Raw genomic sequence first — 21,796 nt, 5'->3', positions numbered from 1 at the left:
TATCCAGTGACATAAATGCTGACTCAACCCAACCATATTTGAGCTGGAACCTTTGAGCTGATCATGGGATCTTAACTAATTCCTCACCCAATCCCTGCCAGCAGCATAGTTTCCAACCCAGACAAAGCAAAAAGGAATGCGAAGATACATCAGTCTCTCCCATCAGGAAGGGCATGGTGGCTGAATTTGTCTCAGGAGGGCCTTGAGAGAAGCATAATTCTCCAGAATTAGATGCGAAAATTATCAGTGAAGAAATCTAAGTGCTTGGGGAAGATATTTGGAGTCTGAGTACCTCTCTTTCTAGGTAACAGAGCCACAAATGGTGCACCAAGCCTGGTCTCCAGGGGGATGCAAGGAGCATCTGCTAACACTCTAAACTCTGAAACCAGCACAAAGGTCTGGATGGTTTCTTTTTTTCCTTTTTTTGATAAAAAAAATTTTTTTTTCCAAATTTAATCAAAAGGATGATTTCTTTAGGGGCTCTTTCCCTAGGGTCCGGCCTTCGATGATTTTAAGGGCTCTGAGCTGTTTGTTTCCAACTTGTTTCTCCCTCTCTCTGTAATTATCTCTGTTATTCCCACCTTTTTCTGTATCAATCAGAAGTGATTGATCCCTTTGACTATGGAGGAAATGCTGTTGCACTTTGAGTCATACATACCCTTTGGGTTATTTCTGGAGAGGGGTAGTTTCTTTTCTTATCCATTGAAGCCACTTATTTTCTGCTTGGATAAAGATGTACCATGATTTCAAGGATGATTTTAGCTGCACAGAGGCTCTGCTAAAGCCAGCTCAGCTTTGTAAACTTGCAATCACATGCTGTTTACAATAGCCTTAAAAAAAAATTGCTCATATTTTTAAATTCCTAATGTGAATATATATATTGAATTTTAAAAATAGAATATACAGCCATCTTTATATACATATGACTATATATCAGCCATCTTTATGTATATATGAATATATGTGTATATATATACTTTATATATAAGTATACTTTATATATACTTGTATATTAAGTGTGTATATATGTACACACACATATATATATATTCATATATATATGAAGATGGCTGTCTCACTATGTTGCCCAGGCTTGTCCTGAACTCTCAGGCTCGAGGAATTCTCCTACCTCAGCCACCCGAGTACCACCATGCCAGCTTGTATATTATTTTTATATTCAGAAATAAAATTACAAAAGAGATTTCCCTTTTATTGAAGGCATCAGATCACTCCAGAAATGAACCATCTGAAAAAAATCTTTGATATTTATGTTGTCTCATGAAATCCTTCTGTATGCTTTCTTCATTCATGTTGCTAATATGAAAATGAAGATGCTTTTGCATAAACCCTGGTTTTGACAATATTAAAATATATATTCCATTTTCTTAACTGTCATGATTGAGCTTCTCTAGCCAAACCAGGTGAAGTCTGAATTTTAATCAGGATCTGGCATTTCACCTTGGAATTAATTAGCTAATTCCACATTAGGGCCAGGATCTTGAGAACTCTCTGCCTCTGATACTGGGAGTGGCATCCTGAAAGAAAGGAACTGTCTAATCTTTAGTGCAAATGAGATTTATCCTTTGTCCTGGGCTCTAGGACTTTTTGTTTGTTTGTTTGTTTTTGCGACGGAGTCTCGTGCTGTCACCCAGGCTGGAGTGCAGTGGCACGATCTCGGCTCACTGCAAGCTCCGCCTCCCGGGTTCACACCATTCTCCTGCCTCAGCCTCTCCGAGTAGCTGGGACTACAGGCGCCCGCCACCACGCCCGGCTAATTTTTTTTGTATTTTTAGTAGAGACGGGGTTTCACCGTGGTCTCGATCTCCTGAACTCGTGATCCGCCCGCCTCGGCCTCCCAAAGTGCTGGGATTACAAGCGTGAGCCACAGCGCCCGGCCCGGACTTAAAAAATAATCTTTGAAATTTTATTCAGATCACATTTGTGCAGTAAAAGTGAGTTGCAGAGTGGTCAGAATCCCCAGTTTTTCAATATGTGACTTTAGAAATAATGTGGCATAAATACTCCAAGGGGTTTAGACTAGAGTATAAAGACGTGGTTTTGGACAGGCATGGTGGCTCACGCCTGTAATCCCAGCACTTTGGAAGGCTGAGGTGGGCGAATCACTTGAGGTCAGGAGTTCAAGACCAGCCTGGCCAACGTGGTGAAACTCTACCTCTACCAAAAATACAAAAATTATCGGCTGGGTGCGATGGCTCACGCCTGTAATCCCAGCACTTTGGGAGGCTGAGGCGGGCGGATCACAAGGTCAAGAGATCGAGACCATCCTGGCCAACATGGTGAAACCCCATCTCTATTAAAAGCATAAATATTAGCTGGGCGTGGTGGCGGGCGTCTGTAGTCCCAGCTACTTGGGAGGCCAAGGCAGGAGACTCGCTTGAACCCAGGAGACGGAGGTTGCAGTGAGCTGAGATCACGCCATTGCACTCCAGCCTGGGCAACAGAGTGAGACGCCATCTCAAAAAAAAAAAAATTATCTAGGGGTGGTGGTGGGCACCTGAGGCAGGTGGATCCCTTGAATCTGGGAGGCAGAGGTTGCAGTGAGCCGAGATCGCATCACTGCATTCCAGCCCGGGCAACAAGAGTGAGACTCCGTCTCAAAACAACAGCAACAAAAATAACAACAACAACAACAAAAGCATGGTTTAAACAACTGGCATGGGGAGATACATCCTGCTCTTCCTCACAGTGGATCCATTGGAGTGGTTGGTTAGAAACATTTAAGGCCCTAAGATGAGGATTCCTACTAAGTGGCTCTATCTTTTCTTCAAGAGGGCAGCTGTGTACAGGATGAATCGGAACCACAGAGGCCTCTGTGTCATTATCAACAACCACAGCTTTACCTCCCTGAAGAACAGACAAGGAACCCATAAAGATGCTGGTAAGAAAGTCTGGAATAGTTTATCTAATGCAAATTGGGGATCTTAAAATTATTTCTTATTTTCACATTTTCTTTCTGTGACTTTTATCTTCCATATACGTGTAAGGATGATATCATGTTTCTGAGCCTCTTATATATCCCTGGGGCATCACCAGTCTGCTAAAGAGTGGCAAGAATCTTTGACTATTCACAATTCTGAATAGAGGAGAGCATGTACTGGGGGAGAGCCTGCTGGATTGGCACGAGACAACCTGGGCATGAGCTCTAGCTCCACCACTAACTAGGTGTGTGATCACGGGAGAGTCAAGAGACCTTGGCTTCTTCAACTGTGAAACAGGATGAAGCACTGGCCACCGCCGATTCTCAGGACTGTTGTGACAACACTGGGTATTACATGATAGGAGATACATTGTAAGATTTTATGGTTATGAAAATAAAAATAATCCAAAGCTTTAGGCTATTTGCTGTGCAAATTTTGTAACTATTAGCATTGTTTCAGTTTTTTTTTTTCTTTGAGACAGAGTCTTGCTCTGTTGCCCAGGCTGGAGTGCAATGGTGCAGTCCCAGCTCACTGCAACCTCTGCCTCCCAGGCTCAAGCCATTTTCGTGCCTCAGCCTCCAGAGTAGCAGGGATTACAGGCGTGAGCCACCACACCTGGTTAATTTTCGTATTTTTAGTAGAGATGGGGTTTTGCCATGTTGGCCAGACTGTTCTCAAACTCCTGACCTCAAGTGATCTGCCTGCCTCGGCCTTCCAAAGTGCTGAGATTATAGGTGTGAGCCACTGCACCCGGCCTTGTTTCGGTTCTCCATTTTGTTTTGCATCATTTTATTATTTCCTTTTTCTCTCTCTCTCTTTTTTTGTTTTGTTTTTGTTTTTAAACAGAGATCCTGAGTCATGTGTTCCAGTGGCTTGGGTTCACAGTGCGTATACACAATGATGTGACAAAAGGGGAAATGGAGAAGGTCCTGCAGGAGCAGAAGTGCAATCCAGCCCATGCCGATGGGGACTGCTTCGTGTTCTGTATTCTGACCCATGGGAAATTTGGAGCTGTCTACTCTTCGGATGAGGCCCTCATTCCCATTCGGGAGATCATGTCTCACTTTACAGCCCTGCAGTGCCCTAGACTGGCTGAAAAACCTAAACTCTTTTTCATCCAGGCCTGCCAAGGTGAAGAGATACAGCCTTCCGTATCCATCGAAGCAGATGCTCTGAACCCTGAGCAGGCACCCACTTCCCTGCAGGACAGTATTCCTGCTGAGGCTGACTTCCTACTTGGTCTGGCCACTGTCCCAGGCTATGTATCCTTTCGGCATGTGGAGGAAGGCAGCTGGTATATTCAGTCTCTGTGTAATCATCTGAAGAAATTGGTCCCAAGGTGAGAGCTCTTTTTTTCTTCCGTCTGTAATTAATTAGTTTTATTTATTTTTTATTTTACTCTCATTCAACACCTTTGGTAAGGGTGAGAGTTCTAAGTTGTTCTATCCATGTACCTGTTCATCCATCTGCCTACCTTCCTGTTTATCTATTTATCCATCTATCCACCCATTCATCCATCCATCCATCTATCCAGCAGCCTTGTATTGAGTACCAGCCTGGACCTGGAAAGGAAGATACAGAGTTAAAAAAAAGACAGAGTCCTTGCCCTCAGGTTGCTTACAAGCTAGAGGGATAGACAAACAAATAGACAGGGAAGGGCATCCCCAGCTAGTAAGTGCACATTGTGAAGTATAGGTGTTATGGGAACATGCAGAATGAGTACCTTGCCCAGATTTGAAGGATCAGAGGAGGCCTCTAGAAATGACAAATAGATGTTAGGTAAAGAATCAGGTGAAAGATGTGCTGGGCAGAGGGAATAGCATGAACAAAAGCATGGGGGCCTTTTACTTGTTCCTTTATTTATCACTCACTCCTATGTCCTGAGCACCTATGTGCTATCTTTGGACTTTTATTTGCCACTGCTCTGACAGCTTTCCTTCTGTCTCTGCCACGTGCTCTCCTCTTGGCAGCTTTAGCCATACCTAGAGGCCATGGGCACCTCCATGGAAACGTCTCCAAAGTTGCTATCTCTGGCCCACTCATCTCTGAATTCCTGGGGGCAGAGACCCTGTTTCATTCAACTTTATATCCTCAGCCCCTGACCTGATATATTGTGAGCTTGTTAAACATTTGCTGGGCCAATGAATGACTTGCTCGAGCCTGTCTTATTAACATCCCGCTAGATATCCTACCTCTGTTTAGCCCTTGGACCTCACATTCAGCATGTATGTTTCTGAGCTCATCTTCCCAGCTCTCTCCAGGAGCTCCTATTCCTGAATTTCCATTTGAAGGAGTGGCCATAGTGCTCTTCTGGGAATTCAGGATTGGAGCCTTCAGTCAACTTTGCTTTTCTCTCTTCTTTACCAGCCCGTCCATCCTCATCACAGACATCAGAGGCTAATGTCTATGGCTTCAGGAACAAGGCAATATTTATTGAGAGCATACTATGTGCTTACTGTACTGGGTACCGAACTGGGGGCTGGGGGTGCAACTGTGTACAAGAGAGACAAAATCTGCTCTCCAGGGAGCTAAAAGTCCAGTGAAGGAAGGACAGATAATAAAAATATAAGTGAATATTTAAATTATTATTATTTTAAGAATTCAACAGTATTAAAAGGAGACAGTATACATGCATGATTAAGCAATGTCTGGTTTTTTTTTGGTACTCCAGAAATTTCTGTTATTTTTAATCGATACTTCATAACTACATATTTCAGGGTTATAATTTGATGTTTCAGTACATATGTGTGTTGTATAATGATCAAATCAGGCTAGTTAGTGTATCCATCACCTCATGCATTTATCATTTCTTTGTGGTGAGAACCTCTAAGAGCCTCTCTTGTAGCTATTTTGTAATATACAACACCTTACTGACTGACCGATTGATTTAAATATGGGATCTCACCATGTTGCCCAGGCTGGCCTTGAACTCCTAGGCTCAAGCAATCTTCCTGCCTTAGCCTTGTAAGTAGCTAGGATTATATGCTCAAACCACAGTGCTCAGCTCAGAATGCCTTACTGTTAACCATAGTCACCCCACTGTGCAATAGAACGCCAGAGGTTATTTCTCCTATCTAATTGTAACTTTGTACCCATTGACTAACCTCTCATCTTCCCTTCCCTCCTTCCCTCTCTCATCTCCGTAATTGCTGTTCTAATCACTGCTTCTATGATATCAACTTTTTAAACAAAGATTCCACATGTGTGAGAACATGCAGACTTTTTCTGTGTCTTGCTTATTTCGCTTAACATGATGTTCTCTGGGCTCATTCATGTTGTCAGACATGTCAGGATTTTCTTCTTTTTTTTATGGCTGAATGGTATTCTGTCACATATAAATATCACATTTTCTTTATCCATATATCCATTTTTGGACGCTTAGGTTGATTCCATATCTTGGCTATTGTAAATAATGCTGCAGTAAACTGGGAGTGCAGATATCTCTTTGACATATTGATTGCATTTTCTTTTTCTATAGACTTAGTATGGGGATTGCTGGATCATATAGTATTTTTATTTTTAATTTTATGAGGAACTGGCATACTATTTTCCATAATGGCTGTACTAATTTACAATACCACCAACAGTGTGTAAGTGTTCCCTTTTCTCCAGATCCTTGCCAACATGTGTTTTCTTTTGTTTCTTTGATAATAGCCGTTCTAACTCGAGTGAAGTGGCATCTCACTGTGGGTTTTTTTTTTTTTTTTTTTAGACAACATCTCGCTCTGTCAGGCTGGAGTGCAGTGGCGCAATCTCAGCTCACTGCAGACTCTGCCTCCTAGGTTCAAGAAATTCTTCTGCCTCAGTCTCCCAAGTAGCTGGGATTACAGGCATGTGCCACCACGCCTGGCTAATTTTTGTATTTTTAGTAGAGACAGGGTTTTACCATGTTGGCCAGGCTGGTCTGGAACTCCCGATCTCAAGTGATCCGCCCGCCTCAGCCTCCCAAAGTGCTGGTATTACGGGCGTGAGCTACAGTGCCCAGCTGTCACTGTGGTTTTGATTTGCGTTTCCGTGATGATTAGTGATGTTGAGGGGTGGAAGCGGATAAGTAGGAAAACTCCCACCACAACTGTAGGGCTAGAGTGAAGTAGGGCTGAGATTGGGGCTGGGCCTTCCATGGCAGCAGGAAGTCAGGGGCGGAGGCCAAATTGGGCTGATTTTCCTGCTGCTGCTAAGAGAAAACCAATTAATGAAGAAGGTTGGGGGTAGGGTTAAGGATAAGTATTTGTTGAGGCTCTCATGTATTGGATGATGAGAGGAATCGTGCTATAGCTAAAATAAAGCCAATGTCACCAATGCGTTTGTAGAGAATTGCTTGGAGGGCTGACGTGTTAACATCTGCTTGGCCATGTCATCAGCCAATTAGTAGAAAAGATATAATTCCTACATCCTCTCATCTGATAAAAAGTTGGAAATGGTTGTTGGCGGTAACCAGAATTAATATTGTGGTAAGGAAAATAAGTAGGTATTTGAAAAACTGATTAATGTTCAGATCTGCCTTTATATATCATATTGAGAATTCTATAATAGATCAAGTGATAAATAGTGCTACTGGAATAAACATTATGGAGAAGTAGTCTAGTTTGAAGCTTAATGAGAGTTTTAGGGTGTGGATTGTTGTTCAATATCAATATGGTTTCTTGGTCTGTACACATAGATGATGTTGTGGGAATGAGGCTAATGGTGAAAGTGCATGCGATAGCTATTTTTACGTAGTATGGATATGAGTTCTTTTTGTGAGGGTTGATAAAGGTAATAATAATTGGTAAGGTTAAGGAGATTAAGGTTATTATAGTAGTGGAAAAATACATGATTATTACTTTTATTTGGAGTTGCACCAATATTTTTGGTTCCTAAGACCAATGGATAACTCTCATCCTCTAAAAGTTGAGAAAACTATGTTGTTAGGCGTGGAGGCATGAGTTAGCAGTTCTTGGAAACTTTATCGGTAAATAAGTTGCGGACTTCTATTATTAGACCCACAATCTAACGTTTTGATTAAACTATATTTACAAGGTATAAGTCCTATAATAATTTTAGTATTTAGAGATAGTAGGAGAATTGGTGAAAGGTGTATAAGTATTAGTATGTTTTCTCGTGTAAAGGAAGGTTTAATGCTGTTAATATAGTATGTTAGTGTTCCTTGTTGTGTTGTGACAAGTATACAGAGGGAATAAAGGGCTGTGATTAATATATTAAGTCCTATAAGCATGATGTTAGTGTTTGATCAGGAGAATGAAGCCACTGTTACAAGGAGTTCTCCTACTAGATTAATAGTGGGGGGTAGGGCAAGGTTGGTGAGTTTGCTGTAAGTCATCAAAAGGTTACTAATAGAAGTAATGTTTGACGTCCTCGAGAGAGTAATATGATTCAGCTGTGGATTCACTTGTAGTTTGAATTTGCTAGGCAGAATAGTAGGGAAGAAGTAAGTCCATGAGGAATTATGAGGATAATTGCACTGGTAAAACTTCAGGGGGTTTGAATGAGGATAGCCACAATAACAAGTACCATGCGGCTTAAGGAGGAATACGCAATAAGTGACTTTAGATCAGTTTGTCGTAGACAGATGGAGCTTGTCATAATATGCCTCATAAGGATAATATCAGGAAAGGATAGGCTATATGTTCTGTCAGAGGGCTGAGGATGAGGGTAAGTCGTATTATGCGTATCCGCCCAATTTTAGGAGCACTGCTGCAAGTACTATTGAGCCAGCAATAGGGGCTTATACATGGGCTTTGGGAAGTCATAGGTGAAGTCGGTATAGGGGTATTTTTACTATGAAGGGCATTATACATGCCAATCATATGAGATTGTTGGATCAGAAGATTGGTAGTTCTTGATATTAAATGTTATTATTATCATGCTCAGTGAGCCTAGGATATTTTGGGCATAAATAAGTGTAATAAGTAGGGGAAGGGATCCCACTAGTGTGTAAAATAAGAGATATGTACCTGCATTGAGGTGTTCTGGTTGGTTACCCCATCGGTGATAATAATTAAGTTAGGGGTAAGTGTTGCTTCAAAGAGAATATAAAATATAATTAGTTCTGTGGCTGTAAATGCTATGATTAGAAAAATTTGTAGGGAAATCAATATGGAAATACAGAGTTTTTTCCATAGGGGTGATTCATTGGAGAGGTGGTACTGGCTTGCTATAGTTATAAGGGGTGGTAATCAGGCTGTTAAGATTAGAAAGGGTGATGTTAGTGGATCAGAGGAGAAAGTTAATGAGAAGTTGAATAGATTGTCGTTGAATTGGTTAAAGAATAGTAGGGCAATGAAGCTGATGATTAGGCTGTGGGTAGCCGTATTGATTCAAATTATATAATTTTTAGAGAGTCATGTTATTGGTAGTAGTATAATTGTAGGAATAGTTATTTTTAGCATTGAAGTAAATTTAGGTTATGTACGTAGTCTAAGCCATATGTGTTGGAAATTGAAACTAGTAAAGCAAGGCCTACCGTGGCTTCGCAGGCAGCAGATACTGGTAGAATAATGGATATTATATTTGCTAGGGTGAAGTGTATATTTAAAGCTATAAGGGTATTTATGATGAATAATGATAATATTATTCCTTCTAGGCATAGGAGGGATGATATTAGTTGGGACTGATAGATTAATACCCCCAGAAGTGATATGATAAATGCTAATATGATACTTATGTAAATAGAGGGCATTTGGTGTGTTCTATTGTAATCTAATGAAATCATTTATTTTGGCTTAAACTACTTATTTTTTTCTTATACCTGTGGACCATTTGTATGTCTTCTTTTGAGAAATGTCTATTAAAGTCTTTTGCCCATTTTTAAATGGGGTTATTTGTTCTTTTGCTGTTGAGTTATTTAAGTTCCTTATGTATTCTAGATATTAACTCCTTGTGAGATGTATAATTTGCAAATATTTTTTGCTATTTTGTAGATTGTCTCTTCACTCTGTTGTTTTTTTTTTTTTTGCCGTGCGAAAGGGTTTTAATTTGATGTAATCTCATTTGTCTATTTTTGCTTTTGTTGTCTGTGCTTTTGAGGTCTCATGTTAAAAATCCTTGCCCAACCCAATGTCGTGATATGTTTGCCCCATTTTCTTGCAGTAACTTCATAGTTTCAGGTTTTACTTTTAAGTCTTACACATTTTGAGTTGGTTTTTGTATATGGTGAGAGGTAAGTGGTTAGTCTCATTTTTCTGCATGTGGATATCCAATTTTCCCAGCACCGTTTTTTGAAGAGATTCTCTTTTACCTGTTGTGTGTTCTGGGCAACTTTGTCAAAAATCAGTTGGCTGTAGGTGTGTGAATTTATTTCTGGGCTCTATATTCTGCTCCATTGATCTATGTGTCTGTTTTTATGCCAGTACCGTGCTGTTTTGGTAACTCTAGATTTGTAGCATATTTTGAAGTCAGGTGGTGTGATGCCTCCAGCTTTGTTCTTTTTGCTCAGCATTACTTTCACTATTTGGGGTCTTTGGTGGTTCCATATACATATTAGGATTTTTTTTCCTATTTATGTGAAGAATGTAATTTTTTTGTTTGTTTCTGTTTTGTTTTGTTTTGTTTTAGAAATGGGGTCTTGCTATGTTGTCCAGGCTAGACTTGAACTCCTGGGCTCAAGCAATCCTCCCACCTCAGACTCCTGAGTAGCTAGGACTACAGGCATTTGCCACTGCACTTGACTTGTCACTGGTATTTTGATAGGGACTGCATTAAATCCATAGGTCACCTTGGGTAGTATGGTCATTTTAACAAGATTAATTCTTCTAACCCATGAACATGAGATATCTTTCCCTTTATTTGTGTCCTCTTCACTTTCTTTCATCAATGTTTTATAGTTTTCAGTGTTTAATATTTAAATTAATAATATTTTAATTGTTTAATATTTATTTAATAATTTCATGTATTCAATTATTATTTAATATTAATTTAAATAATATTTAAGTTAATTTAAATATTTAATTTTTAAATATTTAATATTTATTTAATTTTATTAAACATTAAAATTTATTTAATATTTAAATATTTAAATTTAAATAATATTTAAATTAATAAGAAAAAATTAGCCAGGTGTGGTGGCATGCACCTGTAGTCCTAGCTATTAGGGAGTCTGAAGTGGGAGGATTGCTTAAGCCCGGAAGTTTGAGGCTATAGTGAGCTACAATAGCAATACCACATTCTAGCCTGGGCAACAGAGCGAGATCCTATCTCTAACAAAAAGAGACAATTTCAGGAAGTGATCCCTGCCATGAACAAATCAAAACAGGATAATGATAGCTTCTTGGTGGAGGTAATATTTCAGGTGAGACTAAATGATAAAAAGGAAATAAACACAGGAAGATTTGGGACTAGAGAGCAGGTGCAAAGCAAGATGCAGGGATTGACAGCAGGTAAGGGCCTGCATCCCTTCCCTGAAAAATAGTGATGGTAAGGATGAGGGGATGAGAGTAGTCACACTAATACTAAAAATGATGGTCAACAGAACAGTGTAGCCAGTGTTCTAAGTGCTTGACCCAATATACATCCTTTAATGCTCTCGGCAACCCCTAAGATGGGGACTTTTATGGTTCCTATCTTAGAGCTGGGAAAACCGAGGCATGGAGCAGTGAGTAACCAGCCTAAGAGCACAGAATGAATGAGTGATGGAGCCACAATTTAAAATTGAACGTGTTTTCAGAACCTGTGCTTGCTTCCAGTGATATGTATTGCTCACCCTGAGAATGTTCTGCTAAATGCTATATGTCCTGCAAGCCCAGGCTCGAATGCTACCATCTGCATGAAGCCTTCTCTCTCCTTCCCAACCAGAAGTGCATTCTCCTCTGAACTTGCAGTGGAACCTTGACCTTTCATTTGGTGTTGACCACATTCTGCCTTGTGTTATGAATATTGTGTATATGCCATCCTCGGTAAATGTTTCATATCTGCATTCTAAGTGTTTAACTTCAGGACTTGTGTCATGTTTATCTTTGTATCTCTCCCAAGACTAGAGATAGAGAGGGCATTGTTGGTATCTGTGGCATCTGCTGCATATTTGTTGATCTAAGACCTGGTACATGGTACCTGGTGTCTTTTCTAAGACCTGGTGTGTGGTTTCTACCTCCTGATTGAAAAAAGTTTCTTCTCTGGGCCAGGCACAGTGGCTCATGCCTGTAATCCCAGCACTTTGGGAGGCTGAGGTAGGCAGATCACCTGAGGTCAGGGGTTTAAGACCAGCCTGGGCAAGCAATATGGTGAAAGCCTGTCTTTACTAATTAGCCGAGTGTGGTGGCAGGCACCTGTAATCCCAGCTACTCGGGAGGCTGAGGCATGAGAATCACTTGCATCCATGAGCTGGAGGCTGCAGTGAGCTGAGATCGCACCACTGCACTCCAGCCTGGGCGACAGAGTGAGACTCTGTAAAAAAAAATTTTGTTTTCTTCTTTGTTGCAGATGTGAAGACATCTTATCCATCCTCACTGCTGTCAATGATGATGTGAGTCGGCGAGTGGACAAACAGGGAACAAAGAAACAGATGCCCCAGCCTGCTTTCACACTAAGGAAAAAACTAGTATTCCCCGTGCCCCTGGATGCACTTTCATTATAGCAGAGAGTTTTTGTTGGTTCTGAGACCTCAAACGAATCTTTGGCTGTATCCTCCAGCCTCCTGCCCAGCACAGGAATCGGTGGTCTCCACCTGTCATTCTAGAAACAGGAAACACCCTGTTTTCTGATACAGTCAATTCTGATTTTCTTTTTCTTTTGACAAGTCTAAATGTTAGAAAACTTTCTTTTTTACTTCCTTTTTTTTGGAGACAGTCTCATTCTGTCACCCAGACTGGAGTGCAGGGGCGCAATCATGGCTCACTGTAGTCTCGACCTCCCGGGCTCAAGCTATCCTCCCACCTCAGCTTCCCAAGTAGCTGGAACCACAGGTGTGTACCACCATGCCTGGATATTTTTTATTCTTTATTTTTTTGTAGAGATGGAGGGATCTCACTTTGTTGCACAGGCTGGTCTCAGACTCCTAGGCCCAAGTGATCCTCCCACCTCTGTCCCCAAAATACTGGGATTATAGGCATGAGCCACCACACCTGGCCAGAAAACTTTCATTTTTTGTTTTTTTGTTTTTTTTTTGTTTTTTTTTGAGATGGAGCCTCACTCTGTTGCCCAGGCTGTAGTGCAGTGGTGCCATCTCAGTTCACTGCAAGCTCCACCTCCCGGGTTCATGCCATTCTCCTGCCTCAGCCTCCTGAGTAGCTGGGACTACAGGCGCCCGCCACTACGCCCGGCTATTTTTTTTTTTTTTTGTATTTTTAGTAGAGACGGGGTTTCACCAAGTTAGCCAGGATGGTCTTGATCTCCTGACTTCATGATCCACCCACCTTGGCCTCCCAAAGTGCTGGGATTACAGGCGTGAGGCACCGCGAAGACTTGGATTGTAGCCTTGGTTTTGGATGTCTACCCTGAAGAGAGAGTAATTGGCTTTGGTTTGTGCAAGTACTTTTTTTTTGAGACAGAGTTGCTCCATCACCTGGGCTGGAGTGCAGTGGTGGGATCACTGTTCACTGCAGCCTTGACCTCCCACGTTCAAGCGATCCTCCCACCTCAGCCTCCCAAGTAACTGAGACTACAGGTGTGTGTTCATGCACAGCTAACTTTCGTATTTTTTTGTAGAGATGGAGTTTCACTACGTTGTCTAAGCTGGTCTGAAACTCCTGGGCTCAAGCGATCCTCCCACCTCAGCTTCTCAAAGTTCTGGGACTACAGGCATGAAATACTGTGCCTGGCCTGGGGACCAGGTACATTTTAAGGTTCCTTGGTGTTCAAAGAACCATGTTCTTAGCCTAGACTGAGCTTAGATTGCCTCTCTAGACAACTACCCCTTAGTTATAATTCTGTGTCCCCTCTGCACAGCCTTGAACGTTGGACAATGAGGTCACAGTCCACCCACCCTCTCTCTCTGATCTCCCCCTTCCTAAGACTTCTCTTCTGCACATCTAGTGAGGTGAAAATTTGGTCTATGCCAGGCCCATTTCCTGCGTTTGTATGAGGAAGGTGCTCACGTAGGAAGTTTTTATTTGGTTAGAGACAGGTTTCCCTGTAGGAAGATGATGGCTCATTTACGCTCAGCTGCTCTGCAAGCAGAAACTTTACAACCTGATGTCATATTCCATGTTGGACTGGGTGCGGTGGCTCATGCCTGTAATCCCAGTACCTTGGGAGGCCGAGATAGGCAGATCACTTGAGGTCAGGAGTTCGAGACCAGCGTGGCCAATGCAGCAAAACCTCGTCACTACTAAAAACACAAAAATTAGCCAGGTGTGGTGGCAAGCACCTGTAATCCCAGCTACTCGGGAGGCTGAGACAGGAGAATCTCTTGAATCCAGGAGGCAGAGGCTGCGGTGAGCCAAGATCACACAGCTGCACTCCAGCTTGGGCAACAGGGCGAGACCTTATTTAAAAAAAAAAAAATTCAGTGTTGGGGTTGGAACCTTTCAGGTGCCATTGACAGAACACCCAATTCAAATTGACTGAAGCATAGAAGGGAATTTATTGCCTTTTTCACATGGAAACCCAGGAGTGGATAGCACTGGCTTCAGGCAAAGCTTGAATCAGGACTCAGTCTACAGGCCAGCACCTTTCTCTTGGCCAGATGTCCTCAGGGCTGGCAGATGCAGTAGACTGCAGTGGACAGTCCCCACCTTGTCACTGCTACTACACTTTGCTCCTCTGGCCCGAGGGATGAGGAGAGAGGCTGTTCTGTTCTGAGAACTGAAGCTGTTCTCAGGATCACTGGGCTCTTCTTGGCAGAGGAGATGTCTGGCTTGCCTGAAGGGAGTGGTTCTGTAAGGACGCCTTGATGCTTTCTTCATTAAGATTTTGAACATTTTTATGTACTTGAGCTTTTTTTTTTTTTTCAATTTCTAGAGGAACTTTTTCTTTGTTAATTCCTGGAACTGTATTTTGAATCCTTGAAGGCGAGCCCTCAGAGGGAGATCCAAAGTCCTGTGGTTAACGCCTTCATTTATAGATGAGGCAGCTGAGGCCTGGGGATGTGAACAACCTGCTCGCAGTCCTCATTTACTGGATTTGACTTCAGCCAGGTGAACTGGAATGCCTTAGGGCGTGGAAGGGCATTAGGAGTGTTTCATTTGATATATGAATGCTCATAAAAAAATGTCAAGGAATGAAGAACGACAACTCTCAGTGGTGCCTGCATTTATAATTATTTATGTGAAAGTCAAATTCATGTACAGTAAATTTGTTATAAGAATATTCACAAGAACACTGTTCTGATGTCTCTGATTGTCACGTGGATTTGAATGTAGCTTGACAGAGGGAATGTCTAATCCATATTGACAGGGCAGGAGCACCGTCATCTTGGACAAACACCGCCACTTTAAGTTCCAGTTCCCTTTCTAGCCTCATGCATTTCAAGGAAATCACTTCTCTTCTAACAGCAAGCAGCCAGAAAGAGAAGAGAGTAAAATACAGATAAGACAGCTCTGGCACAGAGGGAGGTGGGGCGGGGGGAAGTCTCTTGGGTAACTGCCAAACTTTGCCTTCATACAATGGGTTCCAGTAAAACAATGGGCCTTAATAAGCACATTCCTTTCCCTTCAGGTGCACTAAGATAGGGAAGCTAAAAGCAGACTGGAGGGGGGCGGGGTATACCTACAGCTGCAGAAATATTGTATGGGAATGGACACACAACTCTCCCTCCCAGATAAACACAGGAAAGAGACATAGAAGCAATCCAAGCCTCTGATAAACTCTCCTACCCTAAATCCTTAAAAACTCTTAGTCTGTAAGTGAGTGGGCTCTGACCTAACTCGGCCAGAAGCCCCTTTCAAATTTGTTTTCTCTAAAATAAACCTGTCCTTGGCTGTCAAGCCACCTTTCATGTTTCTTTCCTCTTTCTTTAATTCTTACACATGTGTCAGGATGATCTCCCAAAACCGTGTTCATAACAGTCAGGGCTAAAATCTAGTGGTTACAGTCTTTGTCCAGTTGGCAGAACTGACATGTGAAGGCAAGTGAAGGATGGTGAGGTACCGAGGAAAGAGCAAAGGGTCTGGAGATCAAAGCCCTGCATTTCCATTTGGTCCTAGGATTCCTTTGCTCAGATACACTAACTAAATCAAGCTAGCTTTTTTCAGCCTTGTCTGTAGAGAAAACATTAGCTGTTGGGAAGACGGAAAAGAATGTGTATGTGTGCATCTATTTAAATCTAACTGTGCTGAGGTGCATATAAAGGCCTTTAGGTGGTAGGGTCTTCTGGTTGTAACTTCAACAGAAACAGCAGGACTTAAGTTTCTTTTTTTTGAGACGATCTCTGTTGCCAGGCTGGATCATGGCAACCGGCTCACTGCATGCCATTCTCCTGCCTCAGCCTCCCAAGTAGCTAAGACTACAGGCGCCTGCCACCATGCCCAGCTGTTTTTTTGTATTTTTAGTGGAGACGGGGTTTCACTGTGTTAGCCAGGATGGTGTTGATCTCCTGACCTTGTGATCTGCCCGTCTCGGTCTCCCAAAGTGCTGAGATTACAGGTGTGAGCCACCGCTCCCGGCCCCTAAACCGGTTTCTAACAAATCAGCGTAAGGGGTTCCTCTACAGAATCAGTCATCTTGACCATGACACCCACAACGCCCAAATTGCTGCTGGCATTCCTCCACTCAGAATGCACAATTAGAAGCTCAGCACTCTATTGGATCAGGCTGCTATTTCACCATTTGAAGAACCTTCAAAAAGATCTTTAGAGGCAGGGCATGGTGGCTCACATCTGTAATCCCAGCTCTTTGGAAGGCCAAGGCAGGCAGATCACTTGAGGCCAGGAGTATCAGACCAGCCTGGCCAACATGATGAAACCCTGTCTGTACTAAAAATACAAAAATTAGCCGGGTGTAGTGATGTATGCCTGTAGTCCCAGCTACTCAGTAGGCTGAGGTACAAGAATAGCTTGAACCTGAGAGGTGGAGGTTGCAGTAAGCTGAGATCGTGCCAGTGACACTACACTCCAACCTAGGCGACACAGCGAGACTCCCTCTAAAAAAAAAAAATTCCTTAGAAAGTTTGGAAGGATCCTTCCACTAGGGCAGAAGGCATGAGAGAGTAAGAATCTTCACCCCTACCACTCATGCCTTTCTGAAGGCTCAGTCTGGCCACACTGCAAGGGCACAGTGAGCCAGTTTTGGCCTGGGGCTTCTTGCTGCTGCCAAATTAACAATTCCAGCCCTTGGGTTTAGCCACCTGTTGCTGCTAAAAATGTTCGTGAGAGTGATGTAGAGGTGTTTTAGTTCCCATTTTACAGATCAGAAAATCAAGGCCCAGAGAAACTAAGTAGTCTTGGAGATAGGAGCCACGGCCTCTCCACTTGAGTTACCATCTTGAACCATCAACGACAAGCCAACTTTATCAACAGTTCCAGGCCTGTGAGAAATGGGCTTGGTTTATCTTGAAGATTGTAAACAAATAAAAAAATAGACTGCTCCATTACTGATGAGAAATATGAGTCATTCTGCCAGGAATTGAAAGTACAGCTGCCCATAAAAAAGCTATGCCGGTGTCCAGCCTCTCCAGGTCCCTGTGTGTGAAAAACCACTCAGTCAAAGTTCCCCTTTTATTTCTCTTTGTGCTCAGTAGATTGTTGAAATTTCTGGAAAAGACAGTAGAAATCGGGGCAGGAAGAGAACAGTGTGCGGCGCTAAACAGACTCAGATCTCAGCAACCTCCCTGCCCATGGCCATCTCTGCACAGACATCTTGACCCCCATGCACAGGTGGAGCAGCGTTTCCTAGTTCTTTCCAGAGGCTTCCTTCTGCCTGCCCTCCAGCCACATCGCCTGAGATTGACAACGCCCTACAGCAAGACGGAAACCTCCCTTTACAGCACCATCTTGCTATTCTGGAGTCACAAAGTTGATACTTCTGAACTTGGCACTCTTCTGTTCCCCTACTGTTTCACGTGTACCTGTGTCATCTTTCTTGTTTCATCGTAAACATACTTCTAAAATTCCCATTTTCTTTATTTAGAAATAGAACTACAAGCAGATGGTTAAACAATTTAAACAAATGGTCCATGGGAAAAGTGAATTTCACACTGTCCCCCAAAACTTCAGTGCCTTTTATGGAGATAATTATTGTTTCTAATGTTTTGAATATTCTTTTTTTTTTTTTTTTTTTTGAGACGGAGTCTTTCTCTGTCCCCCAGGCTGGAGTGCAGTGGCGCGATCTCGGCTCACTGCAACCTCCACCTCCTGGGTTCACGCCATTCTCCTGCCTCAGCCTCCCGAGTAGCTGGGACTACAGGCGCCCGCCAACACGCCCGGCTAATTTTTTGTGTTTTTAGTAGAGACGGGGTTTCACCGTGTTAGCCAGGATGGTCTCGATCTCCTGACCTCGTGATCCGCCCGCCTCAGCCTCCCAAAGTGCTGGGATTACAGGCTTGAGCCACCGCGCCCGGCTGTTTTGAATATTCTTTCAGAGATAAGCATATGTGTATTTGTGTCCTTCCCTCATTTTCCCCCCACAAACACTAGCAGACTGTTTTGCACCTTGGTTAGCTCATTTAACATATCTTGGAGCCAGGTGGGTGGCTCATGCCTGTAATCCCAGCACTTTGGGAGGCCAAGGCGGGCGGATCACTTGACGTCAGGAGTTTGAGACCAGCCTGATCAACGTGGAGAAACCCTATCTCTACTAAAAATACAAAATTAGCTAGGCGTGGTGGCACATGCCTGTAATCTCAGCTACTAGGGAGGCTGAGGCAGGAGAATCGCTTGAACCTGGGAGGCGGAGGTTGCAGTGAGCCGAGATCGCTCTATTGCACTCCAGCCTGGGCAACAGAACATATAGATCTGCTTGATCCTTTTCATGACTGCTACAGCTCCACTGAATGTATGGATCATCAGTGCTCCAACTAGCACCTTAGGGATGGGCATTTAGGGATCACAAACTTCATAAGAGCAGAAACAATATCTTACCCATCCTCTGTTTCTGATATGGTTTGGATGTGTGTCCCTGCCCAAATCACATGTCAAGGTAATCCCCAGTGTCAGAGCTGGGGCCTGGTGGAGGTGATTGGATCATGGGGATGGATCCTTCATGAATGGGTTAGCACCATGCCTTCGGTGCTGTTCTTGTGATAGAGCTCTCATGAGATCTGGTTGTTTAAAAGTGTGTGGCACCTCTCCACTCTCTTGGTCCTGTTCCTGCCATGTAAGGTGCCTGCCCTTGCTTTGCCTTCTGCCATGAATAAAAGCTCTCTGAGGCTTCCCCAGAAGCAGATGCCACTATGCTTCCTGTACAGCCTGTGGAACTGTGAGCCAATTAAACCTCTTTTCCTTATGAATTATCCAGTCTTAGGTATTTCTTTGTAACAGTGTGAGGATGAGCTAATACAGTTTCCTGCACTGTAACCTAAGACAATGCTTTGCACAAAGGGATGAGACAGATTGCTTAGTAATTAAAATGTAAATACAAACCACAAGCATATCCATTCATGAATTGGGGGACAGCTTTTATCTGATTCTGAGTTCTGATACCTGCTGCTTTGCTTCGTTAAAAATGTGCTAGTTCTCATTCAGCTTCCTATCAGTCATACCACCAACCAACATGTATAACATGTACTATCTGCCAGGTCAGGAGAGAACTTATGGATACAAGAAACGTCCCTCCCTTCTAGGAAATGATAATCTGCTTTGGGAGAGAAGGCAGGTACTTTTTGGCAAAAGTGACATAATAAAATAATTAAAAAAAGATGGATTTTTTTCTTTTTTTTCGAGACACTATCTTTTTTGAGACAGAGCCTTGCTCTGTTGCCCAGGCTGGAGTGCAGTGGCACGATCTCAGCTCACTGCAACCTCTGCCTCCTGGGTTCAAGCAATTCTCCTGCCTCAGCCTCCTGAGTAGCTGGGATTACAGGTGCCCGCCACCACGCCCAGCTAATTTTTTGGTATTTTTTTTAGTAGAGACAGGGTTTCACCATGTTGGTCAGGCTGGTCTCGAACCCCTGACCTCGTGATCCACTCACCTTGGCCTCCCAAAGTGCTGGGATTATAGGCATGAGCCACCGTGCCCGGCCTTTTCTTTTTTGAGATGAGTCTCGCTCTGTCACCCAGGCTGGAGTGCAGTGGCGTGATCTCGGCTCACTGCAACCTCTGCCTCCCAGGTTCAAGCGATTCTCCTGCCTCAGCCTCCCGAGTAGCTGGGACTACAGGCACCCACCACCACGCCCGGCTAATTTTTTGTATTTTTAGTAGAGACGGGGTTTCACTGTGTTAGCCAGGGTGGTCTCGATCTCCTGACCTCGTGATCCGCCTGCCTTGGCCTCCCAAAGTGCTGGGATTACAAGCGTGAGCCACTGCACCAGGCGAAAACATGGATTTTTTAAAAAAGGTGTTAGGATAATCGGGTCCCCACCTGCAAGAAAGTAAAGTCAGAAGCCCACCTCAGACCATGCATACCAGCACAAAAATGCCAAATGGCTTAAAGAGATAAATGTTAAAACAAGTCTAGAAAGGTATTAAAAGAAAGTATAGAAAATACAGCACCAGCAAAAATTTCCCTACACAAGATGTAAAAGCCAGAAGTCATAAAGGAAAAGGTTGATAAATTAGAATAGATAAAAATGTAAAACTTTTGTATAATATAAGACACAAAGAATGAATTTAAAGACATACAATGAAGGTTAGGAAGATGAAGATGTTTTGGAGATGAGTGGTGGTTACACATCAGTATTAATGTACTTAATGTTACTGAACTGTACACTTAAAATGATGAAAATGGTAACTTTTATGTTATGTGTATTTTATCACATAAAAAAAGACATGAAATGAATCAGAGGAGAATATTCGCTACATAACTAAGAATGAAGGCCCTTAATAAAATCTGTAAAACTACACACACTTTTAGGAATAAATCAACGAAGAATTTCTATGAATTAGAAAAAAGTGACAATCCAACTAAAAAATGAATAAGGGATATGAGCAATGTGTTTCACAGAAAAAATAAAAATTGACAATGAAGTTATGAAAAAATGTTCAATCTCCTTAGTAATTGCACAAAACAAACTAAAACAATGAGACACTACCCCTAAGATTAGTAAATGTTAAAGAAAAATAATGATTGGTGAGGGCGTGGGGAAGTGGGCACTTTCACCTACTTTTGGAAATATAAATTGGTGTAACCTTATAGGGAGAGCAATTTCACATTTTTCAAAGACTTAAATGCATAACCCTATGGCAGAGCAATTTATTCCTCTTCCAGGATTTTTTTTCCTTCAAAAACAGTCGTGTGGATGAAAAACACATGTTCACTACTGCACAGTGTATAACAGCCTAAAACTGGAAACTATAATACTCACATTCCCTTCAATAGGGGAATGGATAAATAAATTTTACAAGCTATCTGATAGATACTAGGCATGAGCTAAAAGTTAGGGTCCAGTTAGAGATGGAAAGCACACCAGTAATTTGAAAGGGAAAATGTAATAGGAAGAATTATTAACTAGTAAAAGAAGGCTAACTGCTAAAGGTACAAGAGCACTCAAGCTGTCTGCAGTCAGCAAGCCCCGGCTGGTGAGCAGGAAGCTGCCCGCTGGGAGGCTGCCAAAGTTCCCTGAAGGTGAGCACCACTGGTTCTACAAGCTGCTGGCAGTCATGGCGTTAAAAGCAGGAAGAGAAGCACCAGAACCCGGAAGAGAAATCCAGTCCTCTGCTAGGCCTTGCACCGTCCTTCTGGCGCCCTCTACTGACAAAGCCGGTAAAATTGTGCCGGCTGGCAAAGGAGATCTTTTTATGTATGGGATGTAGCTCGGTGTCACCAAACAAAACTGAGTGGACTTGGAGCTCAGATACAGCACAATGATTGATACTGGCACAGTATACTTACCC

The 21,796-nt window shown here is 42.6% G+C and overlaps 1 protein-coding gene across 3 annotated transcripts in view; it reads left to right on the top strand.

The window, feature by feature from the left end:
- The window catches only part of CASP10 (caspase 10), a 37,889-nt gene extending 21,721 nt beyond the window's left edge, over positions 1-16,168 (top strand). For 2 of the 3 annotated variants that reach the window (XM_032754984.2, XM_032754983.2), the window contains exons 7-10: positions 305-396; positions 2,791-2,899; positions 3,786-4,278; positions 12,354-16,168. In XM_032754984.2, coding sequence (XP_032610875.1) covers positions 305-396; positions 2,791-2,899; positions 3,786-4,278; positions 12,354-12,507 — 848 coding nt within the window. In that variant the 3' untranslated portion in view covers positions 12,508-16,168. Of the gene's footprint in view, positions 1-304; positions 397-2,790; positions 2,900-3,785; positions 4,279-12,353 lie in introns of those variants that run through there. The other variant, XM_032754986.2, reaches the window with a different exon arrangement.
- Positions 16,169-21,796: the final 5,628 nt, after the last annotated feature.

This window comes from Hylobates moloch, unplaced genomic scaffold (assembly GCF_009828535.3).
Source record: "Hylobates moloch isolate HMO894 unplaced genomic scaffold, HMol_V3 SCAFFOLD_1, whole genome shotgun sequence".
NCBI classification, from domain to species: domain Eukaryota; kingdom Metazoa; phylum Chordata; class Mammalia; order Primates; family Hylobatidae; genus Hylobates; species Hylobates moloch.
Note: the sequence above shows the minus strand (reverse complement) of the source record. Positions and strands in the feature narration are given on the sequence as shown.